The sequence below is a fragment of the Diplotaxodon limnothrissa genome, linkage group LG16 (assembly GCF_057381915.1).
Source record: "Diplotaxodon limnothrissa isolate DT_005_m linkage group LG16, D_limnothrissa_male_GT1.1, whole genome shotgun sequence".
NCBI lineage: Eukaryota > Metazoa > Chordata > Actinopteri > Cichliformes > Cichlidae > Diplotaxodon > Diplotaxodon limnothrissa.
The window spans coordinates 32,405,027-32,426,015 of record NC_140611.1 but is presented as its reverse complement, the minus strand read 5'-3'; the positions used below and the strand labels follow the sequence as shown (position 1 = coordinate 32,426,015).

Below are 20,989 nucleotides of genomic sequence, written 5' to 3'. Positions count from 1 at the left end.
CATTCAGGTCGTCCAGCTGAAGGTTTCCTGTGTCTGACATAGTGCAGCAGATCTACTCCAGCCTGACTCTTTTTTCTATGTTATCTTTAAATTCCACCAAATACTTAGATGTTATTGTTTAAGTAAAACCAGTGAGCGTACTTGAAAAAAGCGTGGTTGTTACACACGTTCTGTTACTGAACTCTTTCAATTTCTATTTCAAATGTAATAAAGCAAATAAAATGGCATAAATTGGCTTGTTTCTCTCGGCTCTTCCGGCTTCCGGCTCTTTTGGCTTGGCTCACTAAAAAGAGCCGGATCTTTCGGCTCCTAACCGGCTCTTCAGGTTGTTTTGTTGCTTTAATTTATTTATTATCAATAAAAATATGAAATTATGCACAAAAGGAATTACTAATGTAAAAAACATCGTGGTTTTATTTATCTATGTTTACATATAAATATATACAGTGGCCCCTCGTAAAAAAAAAAAGTGCGTCGATGCGTCATCACTTTCAAAACAGACATGGCGGCAGTGAGTAGTGGAAAAATGAGTGAGGCAGCCACAGTTGACTTAAATCACTCCACCCGAACACACAGTTCTACATTATGGGGATATTTTAACAGAAAAGGAAGTGATTCAGTCGTTTGCCGGCTTTGTAAGGTGGAAATGGCCTATCATAAAAGCACGACGGCTATGCACCAGCACCTCAAACAACGGCATCCAGGAGCAGCTTCTGCAAAGGATTAAATGTTTTAAATGTTTTGTTAACTTTTCCTTAATTGTATATATGTTTGCACATTTCATTTCTTGTTAAATGCTATCTGTAATATAAGATTGTACTACTACTACAACTTTATTTTGCAATTTTTTTATTAAAAGGTGTTCAAATGAAGAAATCTGTGCTTTTCATTGAGATATATAAATTAGTAAATGTGAAATTGCTATACAAGTCAAATAATGGGGAATTAATCGAATCAAAGCAAAATAGAATCAGATTGAAAAATTAACTCATTCACTGCCATTGACGTCTATAGACGTCTATAGACGTCAATTGAAAAACTTACGTTGACTGCCATTGACGTCTATAGACGTCAATTTCGTTTTTCAATGGGAGGGGCTAGAATACAACCTCAGGCAGCTTGTCAGTGAATTTTATTTTTTCATATATTTGTAAATAAATTGTTTTGATAAAACATAACCTTTCTCAGTGTTATTTCTGTTTTATAGAAGTGAAAAACTATTTTATATGTTAGAGGTGTCACAAAGCAAGAAATATTAGTGTCAAAGGCACTTTTCTGCTTGAAATGTATTTTTCACAAAAAGCTCGTTTTCTCCCTTTTTTTGGTCAAAACAGGCATTTTTGGTGGAACCCACCTCTCTTCTACAGCTGATTACTAACGAATGGAAAATGGTAGAAACAAGCTTTTTTTTTTTGGATGAAAGAAGAGAGTCTGTTCTTCATTTTGGTAGGTTCAGCGTTTATATGATCATAACACACAGTTTTCTGTGGCTCTTCAAAAATGAGTAAAAATGCTCAAAAACCCTGGCAGTGGGGAGTTACCTGATTTGAAAATGGCTGGCAGTGAATGAGTTAATCGCTAGATTCATTGATTAGGAAAAGCCCAGCCCTAGCCCCTAGAGACAAATCATGTACAAAGCTCAACACTGCGCCTAGCATCCTGGAGTACTTCCGTTGTGTTTTGTACGTGTTTTGGAGTTTGTAGGTGTTTTGTCTCTAGGAGTCACCGTAAATATACTTTTATTTATTCACTCCACATAAAATGTAATAAATAAATAATATAATACAAAAACCAACTATTTACATTTCAACTTTTAACTAATTAAATTTTCAACTTTTTCTTTTAAACAAATGTAAAGGGAAACAACACAAAACACTGCAAACCACAACACAATGAAATATAAATTAAAATATGAAAACAAAAAGAACATGCATATTCTCTGTCATATGGACCTGCATGAATAAACTTTCTGAATCCTTTATCATCTGCAACTGAAAATAGTTGTGGATGATTACTATACCTTTCTAATGTGACGTTGTTGTCCCTGGCTCTCTTTCTCTGTCTCTCCCTCCGGCTGTGTTCCTGTGCTACTGCGAGTGTAACTACCGCCCCTCCCCCCCTTCCCTCGCGTGCAGAGTGAAGCGGAAAAAGTGCGAGAGAGAGGGTGTCGTTCACTTCAAAGAGTCGGCTCTAAGAGCCGTTTCGTTCGCAACCGACACATCACTATTTGAAAAGACCAAAAATCATTATTTCCATACTGGGACAATATTAGGACATGGAGGGATTTCCATAAATTCTGGACTGTCACACACCCATAAAACATGTGCTCTGTTGTTTCCAAAGTTGTTTTACAAATATAACAGTTGTCTGACACAAATTTAAATCTTTCTCTCATAAATTCATTGGAGGGGTAAATATTTTTTGTATTTTTAAAATTGACTTCTTTAAGTTTGGGGGGGATTGGAAATTTCAAATATTAATATCATCAACGAGATCTCAGATTTGTTATAATCTTTAAAGATGAGTGAGTGTTTTGACCTACTTTGATATAAAGTGTTAACCAAATACCTCCTCAAAAAGTGATTATTGCATTTTTCATTAACCAAGTCAAGACCATCTAGTTTAATTGTATGTAAATTTGGAGTCGGTGTATTTGAAAAATTGTTCTTTATCGTATTGACAAGGTCTGTTGGGATATTCTGTGAAACCTTTTTATAGAGCTCGAACGAGCAACTCCTGTCACATTTCTCATTAAACCTGTTTAATTCAAGTATATCTCCATTTTCATCCATTATATGTGTCACAGACCAAATTTGTTTTGTCATCCATTCTTCCACAAACGTAGATTTCCCCCGATTCAATATCACCCTATTATTCCACAATGGACCGTTGTGGGGACTAAAGTTATTGAGATCCCTTCCCAGACGCCTTAACGCCCACTCACATCCTGGGCCATCTGACCTCAGGAATTCGCATGATAAGGTGGGGCCAGGTTTCACAATGAACACACCCGAAACTCTGGCTGATTGGGACCCACGCCCAGTTTCCCACCTTGGCTCAGGCGATTAGAGGATCATCAGGGGGTCCTTTTGTCCCTCTGTGGGGGGTTACTCCCACTAGGTTTATATCTGGGACTCTCCACCATTTGACCTTAGAACTGAAGAAGCTTCTCGGATGAGAGGTGAAACGTCTTCAAGCAACTTAAAGAAGTCCAGACGCTTTTCTTTGCAAGCTCCTTTGACTACGATGACCTGGATGACTGAGAACCTTCACAGACAGACTAAAGTTATGTTTAAACATTAATTTCCAATTTAACAAAACTTTGTGATGAAATTTGGAGAGTTTTATGGGCAGTTTAGAAATTTCAAAATCGCATACTAATAGGAATTGGATCCCCCCAACTCTGTTGAAAATAAGAGATGGTATCAAGAACCAGATCTCATTATCATTTTTTAAGAAAGATCAAGCCAATAAATCTTTAACATGCCATTCATTATTTCAAAATCTATTGCTCTTAAACCCCCCTCTTCATAGTCTTTTATCAAGTCCCTGTTACTTATATAGTGATGTTTATTTTTCTATATGAAATTAAAATTCACCTTATTGATGTCTTTTATAATCCTTGGTGGGATGGCTAGGGAATAAGCTGGATAGATTAATCTGGACAAAGATTCAACCTTGGTTAACATTATCCTGCCGAACAACGTTAAATCTCTCTGTAGCCAATGGTTTAGAGTTTATTTTGCATTTGCCAATTGTATTCTGAATATTCTTTTCTTCACTATCAGCCATGCATTTAGTTAACCAAATTCCAAGATATTTGATTTCATTTTTGACAGGTATATCGTACAAAGAAGAGTGAGAACAATTGTGGATACTCATGAGTTCACATTTGTCCAGGTTCAGGCGTAGTCCAGAAGCATCAGAAAAGATCTTTATTGTATCTAAGGCCAATGGAATTTGTTCTTTATTTTTTAGAAATATTGTTGTATCATCTGAAAGCTGACTTATTATTAATTTGTGGTTATTTATGTCTAATCCTTTGATGTTTGAGTTTATGACAGTAATAGCAAGTAGTTCAGTGGCTACAATGAATAAAAGAGGTGAGATGCTGCAGCCCTGCCTGATACTTCTCTCCACCCTGAACCTGGAACATGTGCCTTCTGGAAGAGAAACACAACTATTAATATCAGTGTATAACATAGTGATCATATGCAGAAATGCATCTCCAAACCCAAAATGGTTAAATGTCTTAATAATAAAAGTGTGTTCGATAGAATCAAATGCTTTATGGAAGTCCAAGAACAACATAAAATCATCATCCTCAATTAGGTAATTGTAATCGATAAGGTCCGAAACCAAGCGGATATTATTTTGGATCAACTGTCCTTTGAGAAATCCTGATTGTGTTGGGCTAATTATTTCAGAAATACCCGTTTTTAGTCTGGTTGCTAAAACCTTTGTAGTCCCTATTTAAGAGTGTTATAGGTCTTAGATTACTTAGTTTTTTCTTATCTTTTCCTGGTTTTGGAATTAATTTTATAACTCCTTCTTTCATTGTTGTCATAAGCTCCTTTTGATTAATACACACTGAATAATAGTAATTTTAAATCTTCCCAAAAGTGCTTATAGAAATTAGTTGTTATTCCATCTGGTCCCAGTGAGCGATCAGATGCCAAGCTCTTGATAGCAAAATCAAATTCTTCTATAGTTAGGTCTTCATCACAAATTTCTCTAAAATTATCATCAATTACTGAAATCCAAATACTGATTTTGTCAAAGAAGGAGGTGATAATTTGTTCTGAGTATGAAGACTTATAAAGGTTACTGTAAAAAGTAAATACTTCATTTGAAATGCTTTTAGGGTCTGTACATTCCTCTCCGTTGATTATTAGGTTACATACTGAATTATATTCTTGTTTACGTTTTTCTAGATTGCAAAAATAGGCAGTGTTCTTTTCACCCTCTTCTATCCACTTGGCTTTGGATCGCAAATAAGTGCCGTTGGCTCTATGAAGGTATATTTTGTCCAATTTAGATTGTAAGTTGTTAATTTTTCCTTTTTTTTCCTCAGTCCAGTTCAATTTGCCATAAAGATTCATAAGTTCTTTTACTACGTTTGATTCCCCTTCTTTCCTTTGTCTGTTTAACTTTTTACCGAATGTGACTGAGGTTTTTCTGATTCTAAATTTAAGATATTCCCATTTGAGTATCGGTGTATTGATGGCTTCGTCATTCTGGATATCTAAAATTATTATTTTTTAATAGAATTACAATACTCCTCATTTCTCAGCATCTGAGACTTAAATTTCCAATAATCCTTAAATGTGTTGTTTTGGTCTTTGCTTTATAATCTTAGCATAATGGTGCAATGGTCACTTATGGGGCCATTAGAGATAACTGTTTCCTTAACCTATTGTAAAATTGAGTTGGATACCAACCAATAATCAATACGTGACCTGCTTTGACCATTAGGTTTGTGCCAGGTGAATTGTTTGACATCTTTGTTTAAGTATCTCCATACATCTATTAATTTAGTATCATTAGCGAAAATTTCAAATATTGGGTTTTTATGTTCTCTTGAAAATTTTGAAGGCCATCTATCCAACCATTCATTCGGGAGTCACATTGAAATCACCTCCAACTACAATATAATCAGTGGGGAATTTGGTATTAAGTTCCTTTATAACTGTAGAAATTTGATACAAAAGGTTCTTATTCTCTTGATCATTGTTGAATCCATAAACATTGATCAAAATAATCAGAGTATTATCAGTATTTAACACACAGGCAACCCAATGTCCATCTTTGTCTGCCATATTGCACAAAAACCTACCAGGACATCTGTTGAAACAACCCCAGCAGACCTGTTTGTACCATGATTAAAAAAAATTTTTATCTCCCCATTGTTGTGACCAAAACTTCACATCAGATTCCTCAGAATGAGTTTCCTGGAGGAAAAAAAAACAATTTGCCTGTCGCCCCTTGCAGAACAGAAAACAGCTTTATGCTTAATTGAGTCTTTAAGTTCCCTTGTGTTAAAGGGAAAAAAAGAAATGTTAGTTTTCAATTGGAACACGGAACACATGAACAGCTTTAAAGAACAGGTTTAGGAGGTGGAGTAGGAAAGTCTTGAGGTAAAAGTCCCATCATCCGAAATGTTCCACTGTGTATTCCTTTTTTAGTCAGATGTCAGCCCGTACCTGGGTTTCTACCATTGACTGTAGAAAACACTCACTGGTTCAGACAGATGCCACTGCTCAGTCCGCCATCTCGCGAGCCTCCGTCAAGAAGAAGAAGAAGAGCTTCTGGTTTACATGTAAAGTCAACTGAGGACACTCCACACCAGTTGGTGGTGGTAATGCACCGTTTTGCTGTTTGCCAACCGCCAATAAACCCTATACAGAAAAAGAAGAAGTAACTGGAGGAGCGCGAGGAGCGCGACTGGGGGTCCCGCTAAACTTCACAAGTAGATTTGCATTGCGAAATCGCTTTCTGCCTGATTCGCGCGACCAAGTATCGCGACTGACGCAAAATAAAATACACGCTGCATTTTATGCATTCGTGCTTATCGCATCTGCCGCTCAAGTTGGAAAAAACCGGACCCCAGCTTCAAGTCGCGCCACGACAACCAATCAGGAACCTGGTGACGCGACGCTCTGGCCTAGTTCAAAGGGGCAGGTCCAGCCAAAGTCATTTGTTCTTCATTCAATATGTGGGAAAGGCTCATCAAGGCAGTAGCCAGCCACCCAGAGCTGTATGACATCAACTGTGCTTTCTACCGAGACAGGAATAAAAAGGACCTAGCTTGGAGAAAGATATGTAAAGATATAGGGCAACCTGGTAAGTTCATTAATTTCTCTTTTTAAATTTTTTCACTGACCCGGGGAAGCCGCGTCAAAGCTAGCAAGCTTTGACGCTGTCCCACTATTTCCCACTGATGTACAAATACCTTTCCGCTAACAAGAGAATGTGTTTATTCAGAGGACATCTGCAGGAGAAAGTGGAAGAGCCTCAGGGACACATACTCCAAGGAGAAGAGGGTAGTTAAGGAGAAGAGTAGTGGGTCTGCAGCAGTAAAGGGGAGGAAATGGAGGTTCTACACGGTCATGGGGTTTCTGGACCCCTTCCTCACCCCGCGGGAGACTAGCTGCAATATGGTGCGGACCCTGGAGAACATCCTTCCCGAGGACCAGAGACAGCCCGAAGAGGCAGCAGCGAAGTCCCAGTCAGAAGGTATGTTTACAATGAATTAATGTAGGCAGTTAATTTATGCATGTTCTCATATAGGTATATATAAATAATTTCCCCCAGGGATCAATAAAGTATTCTGATTCTGATGCTTCTGTCGCGTTCGGTGTGTGTGCTCTAGTGATGTGCGAATCATGAACGAATCGTTCAATACTCGAGAAGCACTTTACTGACTCGTGAATCATGATTCACAAACCCAACTGGCTCATTCACTGACTCATCCCTGTTGCTGTTAGCAAACTAATTTCATTAGTACAAATATATCTAGCTTATAATAAAAATTGCGGGGGGGAAACAACTGCCAGTTTCTTAACAAAAACATTTCTGCTCTGAATTGTAAGAACAAACTCTGAGTAGAAGCATCGCTCTGCTAACATGCTAACAGAACATTTGAGTCACTCAAGCCCCCCCCCCCCCTTTCCTGTGCTGAATCTTAGCATGAACAAATCGATGGCTGTGTCCCAATTCAGGGTCTGCATGCTTGAAGCATGCACACTATAAGTAGGAGAAGTGCGGAAGTGAGAGGCCTGTGAAATGGGCCGGTCTAGCCCTCTTTGCGCTGCTCAGGTTGCCTAGCAACCATGATACTAACTGCGAGAAACGTTACATACAGCATTGTGTGTCCTAAATGAAGGAGAAAAAATGTTTTGTTGGTCATTCATTTTTGTCATGACATCACTTTGATTAGTTGAATATCTGAGGCTAAGACCACAGGACTGTAAAACATGATAGTTGGGTTTCATTTCTGTACTGAACAGTCATTTCAAGATTAGTTAGTAAATAACAATTAGCTAATGTTGGTCATGAGACTAAAGTCATCTCACTGTGGTAATGTAAAAATAAAATATACAGGATATATTACAGCAGTGAGCTTGAACTCTGGGTCAAAGATTCAAGTTGCAGTTATTTATATTTCCTATCACCTTAAATCTTCACTCAAAGACAAGTATCTTTGACAGTGTATATATAGATGTGTTATACATAAGAGACAAATATTGTTCATTTAATATGTTGGCATTATTACATTTGGCTCAATGCTCACATATATGTGTAAAAAGGAAAATGTACAAGCTGTGAAAACTGTTTCTGATAGAATGAAGAGTAGACTGATATATTAAATATTCCTTTATTGGGTGAGAAAATCACACCTCGTCATAACTGCTTAAGTCATACAGAATAGATATCAGAGCCTTAAACAGGCTGGCTTCTGCTAAATGGGTCAAACTGGGCAGAAAGTATACAAACACATAACATCCATATAGAATATGATGTAACACTATAGATCAACTTACCTCAGAATATATAAAGCATATAAACAATTACAGCAATATGATGCAACAAACACAGCAGTGCTACTAATCCAAAATACTCAAAGCTTCATAGAACTGAAACAAACATTTATTTTTAGGTCCATTCTGCTGCTGATACATACTTTAGGCTTCTGAATATTAAACTTGTTTCAGTCGGTCTATTCTCTCCGTCTGTCAGCTGCTGCTGGCTCTTCCTCCTCCTCTTCCTCACACACTGCTGAGTTTATCCTGGTGGATCATCAGGGGTGCAAAGCCTCACAGATGATGTGCTTAACGAGTAAACCGTCAGCTCGTTCAAACACACGTTAAAGTCCGTTTGGCTCGACACCACCGAACAGAGGCAGCAATATAACATAGCTAACATTAACAGTGCGGTGAATCCTGCTTGTGCTGTGATATTCAGGACTGCAAACCGAGCAGCATCACGGACTTTCAGCTTGTTGTGTTTGTGGATACATGACTGACTTTAATTATCCATAAAATCATCACATTCTCTGTAAGATTAAGGTCAACTGTATGTGTATCTGTATGTGTGTGTGTGTAGAGGCTTTAAAACCAAGTAAACGCTGAAAGTACAAACATCACTAATGTCACATAACTTTGCCGACCTGTGGCCAACAGTAATGTTTTAATGTTCTTCATTATTAAACATTTGCACATATATAAGTGACATGATATTCTGTACTTACTTTTGACAGTTCACTCTTCGGCCGCTCCCTTCTGCCGTATTTTGCGGCAAAATTATCCACACCCACCGCCGTGCTATGAATTGTGGGATATACGGGACCACGAAGCGTGCACCGGACCACGCTTGATATTTGGGGAAATCGATGGTGCATTTGGAGTATGCATTTGAAGTACACTTCAAATTGGGACAGCCGTCGTCGCGTGGCGGTGACATAATCGCACTCAAAATGCGTACTTCAAGCGTGCGGTCCCTTAATTGGGACACAGCCATTCACTCACCCTCTCCCTTGTGGCTCACAGCTTCTTCTTCTTGGTTGGCCACCAATGTTAAGGCGCATTACCGCCCCCTGGCTCACAGCTCTGTGGACATTTAGATGAGAAAATATATATTTGACACATCTGAGGAAAATACTAATAATATAAAAATACATGTTCCCTTTAGAAATCTAAATTTTTTTTAATGCTTTATAAAAATAGTTGCTTATGGATATATATGAAAAGAGAAACAAATTAAGTTTGAGTGAAAATGTAAAAACTTTTGCACTCTCTAGGCAACTGACTCAAAAAATCCGATTCATCTTGGTGAGTGACTCATTCAAACTCGATTCAGTAAGAAGAATCGCATTTATCGCATTTGCACTACTATTCTTATTGTGTATATCTTATTTATCTGTTCCTCTGGCTCTCCTGCTACTTTGAGCATGTACATGACAAAAGAATTTCCCTCGGGATAAATAAAGTTATTCTTATTTACCATAACAAGTATGCACCGTTAGGCACTCTCACGACTGCATGTGTCTCGTGTTTTCTCCAGTGTCTGATGTGGAGAGGAGGACCAGGTCTCTGCGGACACAGTACGGGAGGGTGCTGTATCACCCGGAGAAGCTGAGCGCTGGAGAGCAGGAGAAGCTGAGCGCTGGAGAGCAGGAGAAGCTGAGCGCTGGAGAGCAGGAGAAGCTGTGCGCTGGAGAGCAGGAGAAGCTGTGCGCTGGAGAGCAGGAGAAGCTGTGCGCTGGAGAGCAGGAGAAGCTGTGCGCTGGAGAGCAGGAGAAGCTGTGCGCTGGAGAGCAGGAGAAGCTGAGCGCTGGAGAGCAGGAGAAGCTGAGCGCTGGACAGCAGGAGAAGCTGAGGGAGAAACTCTGTTTCTTGAGGCCTTACATAGTTCGCAGGAAAGGATATTCATCTCTGGTAAGTCTGCAAAGAGAAAAATACATTTCCTAAATATTAAAGAAGGTCCTTATCACAGTTTAAAGAAATAACAACATCAATCGGTGAGAAAATTGGGGGGGGAGACGTTAAAGTTGCAGCAGCAAGTCCTTTATATTTAGAATAACTCAGAGGGCTGTGTCTAATGTGAAATTTTTGGAAGACTTCATGAGAATGATCAAGCATTTTTTTAGCATTTTACATTTTTGCCTTTAAATGTTTTAATATAGTTTTAAGGACTTTAACTGAAACATAGTCAACAGCAAAACTGATAAATGCAGCAGACGACCTCCCGCTGCATTGAACAGCAAATGAACATCGAAACCGGATAGTTTCTCAGATGGTGGAGCGCAAATATTCAATTCAAAATAAGTACTTAAGTTGTTCTGGGTCTGATGTGTTTGCAAAGCCATTTTATTTCTTTTAATATTAGAAAGAAACAACAAGATTCAGACTACCCTCTATGAGCAAGCACTTGGTGACAGTGGGGAGGAAATTGTCCTTTTTAACTGGAAGAACTAGGCTAAGGGAGGGGAGAGGGAGCTGGCTGAGGAGAAGGAGACAGGACAAAAGACGCACTGTGAAAGAGTGCCAGATATTAATAATAATTAATGATTAAATTCAAGGAGTTTTGAGGACATCCTGATAATAATGAGTCAAAATAGTAATGCCTGTAAGAATTAAATAATTGAACTAGTTTTTCAGGGTCAGATATAAAAACAATTTTGCAGCTTGTTCTTCTTCTCTCAAACGACTCATTTTCTGAAAGGCTGCTTGCAGGTAGGAAGAGGAAATTCTTTTCAACAAATCTGGCAGAAGAACGCTACCCAGGAGGGTTCATTCCCAGTAGGCAGATGCTAGCAAGTCTACACGGCTTTGAATCATGAAACTTTGTGCAGAGGTTTTCACACAAGTCTCAGTTAGAGGTAATCAATGGTGCTGGGTATCGTCACTGATTTCTAGAATCAATCCGATTCACAAGGTCTCGAATCGAGGAATCGGGGGAAATTTTGCCCCAGTCAGAAATATTACAATTCAGATCATGCATCTGTACATTTCCATATTTTTATTTCTGTAAAAAGAAAGAAGAAGAGAAAGAAGAAGAAGAAGAAGAAGAAAGTGTGTACATTATTGTACTTTATTGAGCCCCGTGGGGAAATTGCTCTCTGCATTTAACCCATTCACTCAGTGAAGCAGTGGGCAGCCATTGGGCGCCCGGGGAGCAGTGTGTAGGGACGGTACCTTGCTCAGGGGTACCTCAGGGTAGCTGTTAAGGGGAATCGAACCCCCGACCTTCCGATCATGGGGCAACCACTCTACCTACTGAGCTATCCCTGCAAAGATGACACTTGCGAGACTTTATCAAAGGTGTAAGCATCATAGAAGATGCCTTTGTGTCAAAGTAACTGAGGATAAAACACAGAAAAACGTGAAGGCGACTTTCCTGGCCTGGGATTTTATAAAAATATTCTGTGTGCAGTAGATCAAAAACGAAAGAAAACCATTAATCAACATATGAACATTGCCTGATGCTGCTGAAGTGAAACAGAGCAAAGTTACAGAGGTTTTATTAGAGACACAGCTAAGAGTTTTGCAATTTTGCATAATTTTAAAAAGTTTAAACTTGTTCAGTAGCCTATTGAACAGCATAAAAGGAGGATACAGCTCGGACTGATAGCCTGCTCCATAGCGACTGACGCTGTCATCATCACAGGGTAGCTTTATCTATATATCTATAAATCCTCTAAACTGCATGTTTTTTTTTGTTTGTTTGTTTTGTTTGCAGGCGGACAACTTTGTGGATCATAATGAGAAGGATGAAGAGGAGTTGAAGACTGAGGGGAACATTGATCAGGAGATGGGCAGCTCAGTAAGCAGCCAGCTGGATGCAGATGGAGGTGGCCAAGACTTGGATGAGCCCCAGTCTATGGACTCTGCCCCGAGCTTCGCCCCACTTCAGTGTCCACAGCCTCGGGTCACAGAGGTCGTGTCTCTGAGTTGTCCGCATCATCGCGATGAAGACAATCAACCTGTTAAAACGGCACCCAAACACGACGTCCTCAACCAGTTTGCTGAGGTCATGCTGGCTGACATGCGGCAGGTTGAAGACCCTGTGCTGCTTATGAGGCTCCGCAGAGACATCACAGACCTGGTGTTCAAAGCGGTGGAGGAGGACATGCGGAGGCGGTGTGTTCAAGCGCCATCCTCAGTGACTGGGAATGGCACGCAAAGCTGCTGCAATCCTCTGCAGCTGTATTCAAACATCTCCTGGAGCCAGAGGCTTCTGAGGAAGAGGAGGAACAAAAGGCATAGGACTGGAAGCAGGTCGCAGAGGCGGGAGGAGAATAGGAGGGTGTCCAGGAGTCAGTTAGCACCACCTGTCGATCCAGGGCAGTCAGCAGAGGGGTTGAGCGCAAACGGGCCTCAGGTTATTCTTCAGGTGTTTGAGATTAAAAAAGATGGGGAGCCAGATTTAGTAAAGATTGAAGATGAGCCTTTAGCCATGGACTGACTTGAGAGTCTGTCGGGGCAAGATGAGCAGGGTTTGGAGGGATGGAAGAGAAGGCTGTCATTTTTTTTCTAGTTTTTCTTTTATTTTTGGATCTTTCACCTCAGGGCCACCATAGCTAGAATTTAAACTAAAGACACATCTCTGCCTTTGCAAAGTAAATGTTTATAAGCCTGTAGTTGAACTTTTGGATGGTCTTCATTCAGAAAACTGAATAAGATGAGGAAATTAGCTTTAAACACAAGGCAGCTCTCTTTGTTACCCAGCTAAAAGAAGAAAAAAAAACTTGTCTGAATCTTGTTTGGATTTTCTGTTGTGAATAAAGAATCTCTTGTTTTCAGCCTTGTTGGCCCTTTTCTTTATGGATTAGTAACCTGTCCAGCTCTAAACACAGCTGTGATGGATTTATGAGGAAATATTTGCAGTTTCCCCCCCTGTCCTGCAGATGGAAGCATGGAAACCCACCACAGACCCTTTCCCAAAAATTCAAATATCATGGAAAAGTTTATTTCCATAATTCTATTCAAAACATTAAACTTTCATAGATTATAGATTCAGAGCCCACAACTTAAATGATTTCAAGTACTTCAAGTAGTGTTTATTTGTACATAATTTGGGCTTCCAGCTCATAAAACCCACAAAAACAGGATTTCAAAAAATTTGAATGCTGTGAAGACCTCACCATTAACGTCTCATTTTTTGCAGGAAAAAAAAAAGTGACTGAGTGAAGCGATTTAATGACACCTGGGGAAACCTGTGCAGGTGCTTTCAGGTTAGTAGATGAGTTATGTGTGAAACTCCGTTTAAAACATTCATGCCCTGTAAAATTTGGGCTGATGTCTTCACAGTATTCTAATTTTTTGAAATCCTGTTTTTGTGGGTTTTATGAGCTGGAAGCCCAAATTATGTACAAATAAGCACTTGAAATCGTTTAAGTTGTGGGCCCTGAATCTATAATCTATGAAAGTTTATTGTTTTGAATAGAATTATGGAAATAACCAAACTCTTCCATGATATCCTAATTATTTGGAAAGGATCTGTAAGTCACAGCTCCTCCTGAACTAACAGGACTGCAAATTAAACCCCAAATTTATGCTTATACTTTTTAAAAAGGCAAATTTCTACCTTAATCCTAAAACAGTATTTCAAGACTAATTTATTATTCCAGCATTTCCACCCTGCAAAATTAACATTAAAGAAATTTAATTTTTAAAATGTATTTATTTATTTTTTCTTAATAGCGTCTTCAGTCATTTGTGCATACATTCATTTCCATCAATGTATGCAAACTTCCTGCCACAAAAGAATATATCTTATTTGTTTATTTAAAAATAAATAATAAAATCAATTAAAAATTGTAAAAACAAAAAAAAAAACTGAGAAAACGGGGAAAAAAGTTTTTGGTGATTTATAAGTAAAGCTTGCTGATAATGTGTTTTAGTACCCTAACTGTAGTGCCTTAAATGTTTCATATTATTTAATGATTATTACTCCACACTTCAGTGTTGATTATCTTTATTTCATTATTTTTCCCGTGTTCAGGTGTCTTTTCTTTTAGGCATTATCTCGGTTGTTTTCACAGCACGCGGGGTCCTTTTTGATTTTCAGTCAGGCGCTGCGGGCCGCTATCTGTCTCTGTTCCACTGAGGGGTCCTGAGCGTCATTCACATACACACGTGTGCGCCGTGTTCTCGGTAACCATGGCGGACCTCCAGATGAAGCTTCTCCGAAAGAAGATCCAGAAGCGAAACGAGAAGGACAGAGAGCGCAAATTGCAGAAGAAGAAGCGGGAAGACGAAGTAACAGGAGAAGATGGAGAAGAAGGAGAAGATGGTGAGTGTTTGATGGCTAGGTAAACGCTGATGTCGCAGGCTAAGCTAACAGGTAGCGCTCTTCCCTGGTCCGTTTCTAACTTTTTTTACTCTTCTAAGGTTTAAATCTGAGTTTGGGTTCACTGTAGCTGCGCATGCAGGTATATTTTCTTTGCTACACAACTGCATGCGCATTTCGCCGCATACTAGCTCAAAAGATTAGTATACAAAACAATTTAGCTAGCACTGTGCTAACCAGGCTTCCAGAGTTTTCCTTTGGGGTTTATTAGCAACAAACTTTGATCATACTTCCAGTGAGTCTGACGGTGAGCTCAAACGGCCTCCAGGAGGAGGTACCCAGAGAGCTAAAGAAGAAACAGAAGAAGAATCAGGAGGAGGAAGAGGGACCAGTGGAAGGGACCAGCACAGAGGAAACTCAGATGAAGAAGAAAGCGAAAAGGAAGCAGCTGGCTGAGGGTGCTGAACCTCCAGGTAAAAACAGAGCCCTTTATACGGGTAACACACTCAAGTTTGCTTTGTTGGTGCTTCGGTTAATGTCCGTGTTCTGATTGAAGCCGTGAAAAAGAGCAAAACTGCAAAAGAAGAAGAAAATGGGGAGGAGGACACGGAGGAGGAAGAAGTAGCAGATGACAATGGAGATGCAGCTGCTGACAAACCACAAGAAGAGGAGGAAGATGAGCCTGAGCTGCCGTGTGGACTCACAGGTACTGAGTGAATCAGGTTAATTGCATATGAGGCGGTTAACAGGAGAGGCCGGCTCTGCCGTGCTGCCTTCATGTGTTGCCCGGTCGCTGCTTCCATCATGAGCCGGGTGTCAGCTGAGGCATACAGAAACTCTTACGGTGGTCTTTGTGGGCGGCGTCTTTAGTGACGCCTCTGACAGGAACGACTGTAAGGACACGCTGAATCAAACCGTATCTCTGCTCTGTTTATAATACACACTGGACACTTCCTTACACCTGTTCAGCTTGGGCTTGCTGATATGGAAGAAAAATTGTATCACAATTTTTACATCTTAGTCAATAACTATATCACAATATTATAATATAATAATATAATAATTCAAATCACTAAAACCACTGTCAAGCTTAAAGATTCCTTTTTGCTCCCAAGTGAAGTTGAGGTTACTCTTGACTTGAATATTATTTATTTTCTACTGGAAAATGATAAATGTACTGTAAATGTGTTTTCAAATAAAATAAACAGTATTTATAAGAAACTAAAATCTTAATTCTGACCAGTCAAAAGCTTCAAGATTTATAGAAGAACACAAACAGAAGAGAAAATAATTTTTTCTTTGGTCAGTTTCAAGTGAATAGTAAATGGCCTGCATTTGTATAGCGCTTTACTCAGTCCCTAAGGACCCCAAAGCGCTTTACACTACATTCAGTCATTCACCCATTCACACACACATTCACACACTGGCAATGGCAAGCTACATTGTAGCCACAGCTGCCCTGGGGCGCACTGACAGAGGCGAGGCTGCCGGACACTGGCGCCACCGGGCCCTCTGACCACCACCAGTAGGCAAACATGGGGTTAGTATCTTGCCCAAGGATAATAATAGAGATATTAATTATTAAATGATAATAAAAAAAAAATCTGCAAGGTCTTTCATTCGTACAGGGTAAAACAGCTTTAACTTGTTGGGAAACAATTTAAATCATTAGGCGGCAAACATTGTGTATTTGTAAATAAACAGATCAGCTCCTGGTGGAGATCCACTCCTGCCTTGTTCTGCATGTCCATCTGTTTTTTAAGGACTGAGCGTAGATTCTGGATCAGACTATGTTAATCTAATGACCTCTGAGTCACTTTGCCTTGTGACATGGGGCACCGTAATGCTGGAAATTGCACAGAATGTCACCAAATTGCTCCTGGATCACTGGAAGAAGTTGATCTTTGAGACTGTTTCTAGTCTGGTCAGTCAGCAAAACCTCACAACTGCTTTTATCTTATGTCTTTTTATGATGACATTCAAGTATTGTACTAAATACATTCATGGCAGAAGCACTATAAACCTGTGCATAATCAAACCATGATGTAATATGAAAAATCCACAATTCTCCGTCTGTTTCAGGGGCGTTCGAGGACACATCCTTTGCCTCTCTCGCCAGTATAGTTAGCGAGAACACGCTGAAGGGAGTGAAGGGCATGGGCTTCGAGCACATGACCGAGATCCAGCACAAAAGCATCCGCCCTCTGCTGGAGGGAAGGTGGGTTGGTTGTCCACTTAGACTCTGAGCTGCTCAGCCGAGGCGGCGGAATAACATGAAATCGTTTGCTCCACTCTGCAGGGATGTCCTGGCTGCGGCAAAGACAGGCAGCGGTAAAACTCTGGCCTTCCTCATTCCGTGCATCGAGCTCATCTACAAACTCAAGTTCATGCCCAGGAATGGTGAGCTGCCGTCTGAGTCTCCTCGTCTCCTGCTTAGCTTCATCCTCCTCTTTCTCACTCGCTAACTCTGTAACTGCTCTCTTTCATCTCAGGCACCGGCGTCATCATCCTGTCTCCTACACGCGAGCTGGCCATGCAGACCTACGGCGTGCTGAAGGAGCTGATGACGCACCACGTGCACACTTACGGTCTGATCATGGGAGGGAGCAACCGCTCAGCTGAGGCCCAGAAGCTCGCCAACGGCGTCAACATCGTGGTAGCCACACCCGGACGCCTGCTGGACCACCTGCAGGTGAGCAGAAACAAAGTTCTCTGTTCTTCATTCTCATTTTTAATACTTTAAGAAGAACACCGTCTGAGTGGCTTGTTCCACATCTACAGAACACGTCCGGCTTCATGTACAAGAACCTGCAGTGTCTGATTATCGACGAGGCCGACCGGATCCTGGAGGTGGGCTTCGAGGAGGAGCTAAAGCAGATCATCAAACTGCTGCCGAGTATGTATCAGTGAAAGTATCAATAAACCCAATAGTGAGAAATTTATGAACATTGATTTAGTTGATGATTTGGCACAAAAAACTTTTAGTTCTTTGAAGAAGCGTTTTGATTTCCAAAGCAGCAAAGTAAAACCAACTCATGAGCATTTTTGTTCAGTCTAAACGTATTTAAATCATGGACCTTAGTGACATCAAACACTGTGGAATCAGTCCAGTTAAAAAAAAATGTTTCAGGTAGAGCCAATAATGTGTCATCGTGACCTTTTGGCATAACACCAATCGTAGTTTTGAGAGAGAGGTGCTGCTTCTTTTTACTCTGACTCTAAAAGAGGAAGTGAATCACATGTAAATAAAGAGAAATGTGGGGTTTCCTGTTTTTGTATTTAAAAAACTGACCACTAACCTGTGACATGAAGCAGCTTCCTGTTTTATAAAGACTTGTATTGTAAATGTTTTATTCTCATTTCTTTGATGTGCCTTGGCTTTCTCTGAAACAGTAAATGAGCTCTCCACTGCCCTAAGCGCGTGCTTTTAGTTTAATTCATTTTTAATTCAGCAAAAAAATTCCGAACATCGTCACAACCCTCAAACATCTGTCATTGGCTTTGAAGAGCTGAAAAAACCTGACCAGTGTTACCAGGATTAGCTGATCTTGGATCAAATCCTAACCCTGAGTGTAAAATATCCTGAGAGAGTCCTTAAAACTCCAGATGTTGTTAAACCCTCTCACCTGTTCTGTTTACTTTCTCTCTTTGATGTTTCTCAGAGCGGAGGCAGACGATGCTGTTTTCAGCCACTCAGACAAGGAAGGTGGAGGACTTGGCTCGCATCTCCCTGAAAAAGGAGCCCTTGTATGTCGGGGTGGACGACAACAAAGACAAGGCCACAGTTGACGGCCTCGAGCAGGTACTCAGTCATAAACTGTTGCATACAGGCCAAATCCAAAGAAGCCAGTTTCCCTTTCATCCTTTTTACTGAAATCCTTTCAGTATTTCATGAAATCACATCAGTTTTACTAGATGGTCTGAAATCACAGAAACAGCTAGAACTCACTCTTCTTTCTCGTTGCTGATGCAGTGATCTCTCTCTCTCTCTCTCCTGTTTCAGGGCTATGTGGTGTGTCCATCAGAGAAGCGCTTCCTGCTGCTTTTCACCTTCCTGAAGAAGAACCGCAAGAAGAAGCTGATGGTCTTCTTCTCTTCCTGCATGTCTGTGAAATTCCACTATGAACTGCTCAACTACATCGACCTGCCCGTCATGGCCATCCACGTAAGTTCTCCAGACGCAGCTTACATGAATCTTATCTAAATATACAAGTGGTCAAAAAAACTGAGCCTCTAAAAGTTAAAGTTCTTTGGTTGTACCTGTGAAAAATAAGTTGGCTGATGTTAGAAGCAAATGGTTTTTCTTTTGTTTTATTTTATCCTTTGATATTTGAAGGGTGACGGTGAGCAGATGTTGACCTGCAGCTGCAGCTGTTCTGAGCGTTCCTTTGCTTTGTATCATTTCGCAGGGCAAACAAAAGCAGACCAAACGTACCACCACCTTCTTCCAGTTCTGCAACGCTGACTCCGGCATCCTGCTGTGCACAGACGTGGCAGCTCGAGGGCTGGACATCCCCGAGGTGGACTGGATCGTGCAGTACGACCCTCCAGATGACCCCAAGGTCAATAAGTTTTTGGGTTTTTTTTTATTGCATATGCAGCATTAGTTTGTCATGTTAAATTATTGAGTTTGATCAAAAATTCCCAGAACAGGACTAATCTTAAGGTTGATTTTTCTCCCACAGGAGTACATCCACAGGGTGGGTCGGACTGCCAGAGGCATCGATGGTCGAGGCCACGCCCTCCTCATCCTGCGGCCAGAAGAACTCGGCTTCCTGCGGTTCCTCAAACAGGCCAAGGTGAGCTGACCACCTGCCTGGTCATTTCAGTTGTACGAACACATACAGACTTTTAAGCAGGATTTGCCTTTAAATTTTACATCACATATAGTTTTATAGTCACTGTTGAAGGTTTTGTATCTAAATCCTCCCACTGTGCTGTGGTGTCCCACAGGGCTCTGATTTGGGGACCTCCTGTTTTAATGTTTTTAATGGAAAAAATAGGACATGCCAATGAAAAGATATTCATAGACACTGATTGTCCCTTTTTTGTGTTGATTAGTTTTCTTTAAAGTCTGCATTATCTGCTTTATCTCATCTAGGTCCCACTGAGTGAGTTTGAATTTTCCTGGAGTAAAATCTCCGACATCCAGTCTCAGGTGAGAATTAACGTGCGGTTTACACTCAGCAATGCCTCAGATAGCAAAGGCAGTTTTGTGACTTGAACTCTGTCCTCCCTCAGCTGGAGAAACTTATCGAAAAGAACTACTACCTCCACAAGTCTGCCCAGGAGGCCTACAAGTCCTACGTGAGGGCTTACGATTCCCACTCGCTCAAACAGATCTACAACATCAACACCCTGAACCTCCCCATGGTGGCGCTCTCATTTGGATTCAAAGTTCCTCCATATGTTGATCTCAGTATCCTTTGCTGCTTGTTTTTATTCATTATGCTTGAAAACATCTGAATGTTACAGAATTGCACGTTCATGTAAAAGGTTGTAGCTCTCCAATAGAGAGGATCATTTTTAAAAAGAAAGATGTTCTCCTTAATTAAATGTTTCTCTTCAGACGTGCACAGCAGTAAAGGAGCCAAGCTGCAGAAGCGAGGTGGCGGCGGTGGTTTTGGATACCAGAAGTCCAAAAACGTGCAGAAATCGAAAATTTTCAAACACGTGAACAAAGGAAAGAGCGACCGAAGGCAGTTCTCCCGCTGAGCCTTGGATCCTCCCCCTCCTACTTTAATCCCATGAACTTCCTGCTTCAGAGCAGTCGGACTAACCCTTCTCCCTCAGACGTCTTTTATCAGTTTTCATGCTGAAACATTGTTTAAAGATATTTTTGTAAATGTTCACATTTAATCCCTGTATCGGCTATCAATTGTCCTTTCTTTCTTGTATTTGCAGCAAATTAAACCTCTAACAGATTAGTGTGTTTTGCTCATATCATTCTTTTTGTTAGTGCAAAAAAGCACCCGGCTGCAGGTTGATCAACCCAAACGTCCCAGAAAGACAGATGAACTGAAATTTCTGCAGGATAAAAACCTGTCACTCCTGCTGTTCCTAAAGATCTACAAGAGTTTAGTCTTTAAGAGTTCTTCCTGCTGTGTGTTCAGAAAAGACATGAAAAGTACATTTTGTGTTTATTCTGACTTGGACAACTTTTTGAGGCATCCTGGTAATATGAAGGGTTCAAACA

The 20,989-nt window shown here is 40.4% G+C and overlaps 2 protein-coding genes across 2 annotated transcripts; both read left to right on the top strand.

The window, feature by feature from the left end:
• Window positions 1–6,713: 6,713 nt before the first annotated feature.
• Window positions 6,714–12,966, top strand: LOC146616495 (uncharacterized). Its single transcript, XM_085375205.1, has 4 exons — window positions 6,714–6,843; window positions 6,985–7,236; window positions 10,063–10,436; window positions 12,241–12,966. Exons 1-4 carry the CDS (start codon window positions 6,714–6,716, stop codon window positions 12,964–12,966), a joined length of 1,482 nt encoding a protein of 493 aa, XP_085231331.1.
• A 1,679-nt stretch (window positions 12,967–14,645) lies between these two features.
• ddx18 (DEAD (Asp-Glu-Ala-Asp) box polypeptide 18) lies at window positions 14,646–20,711 on the top strand. The gene is made up of 14 exons (XM_085375061.1): window positions 14,646–14,796; window positions 15,090–15,266; window positions 15,350–15,499; window positions 16,876–17,011; window positions 17,093–17,193; window positions 17,286–17,485; window positions 17,575–17,689; window positions 18,456–18,595; window positions 18,797–18,958; window positions 19,203–19,355; window positions 19,479–19,592; window positions 19,895–19,951; window positions 20,035–20,212; window positions 20,363–20,711. Exons 1-14 carry the CDS (start codon window positions 14,664–14,666, stop codon window positions 20,506–20,508), a joined length of 1,962 nt encoding a protein of 653 aa, XP_085231187.1. The 5' UTR covers window positions 14,646–14,663; the 3' UTR covers window positions 20,509–20,711.
• The last annotated feature ends 278 nt before the right edge of the window (window positions 20,712–20,989 follow it).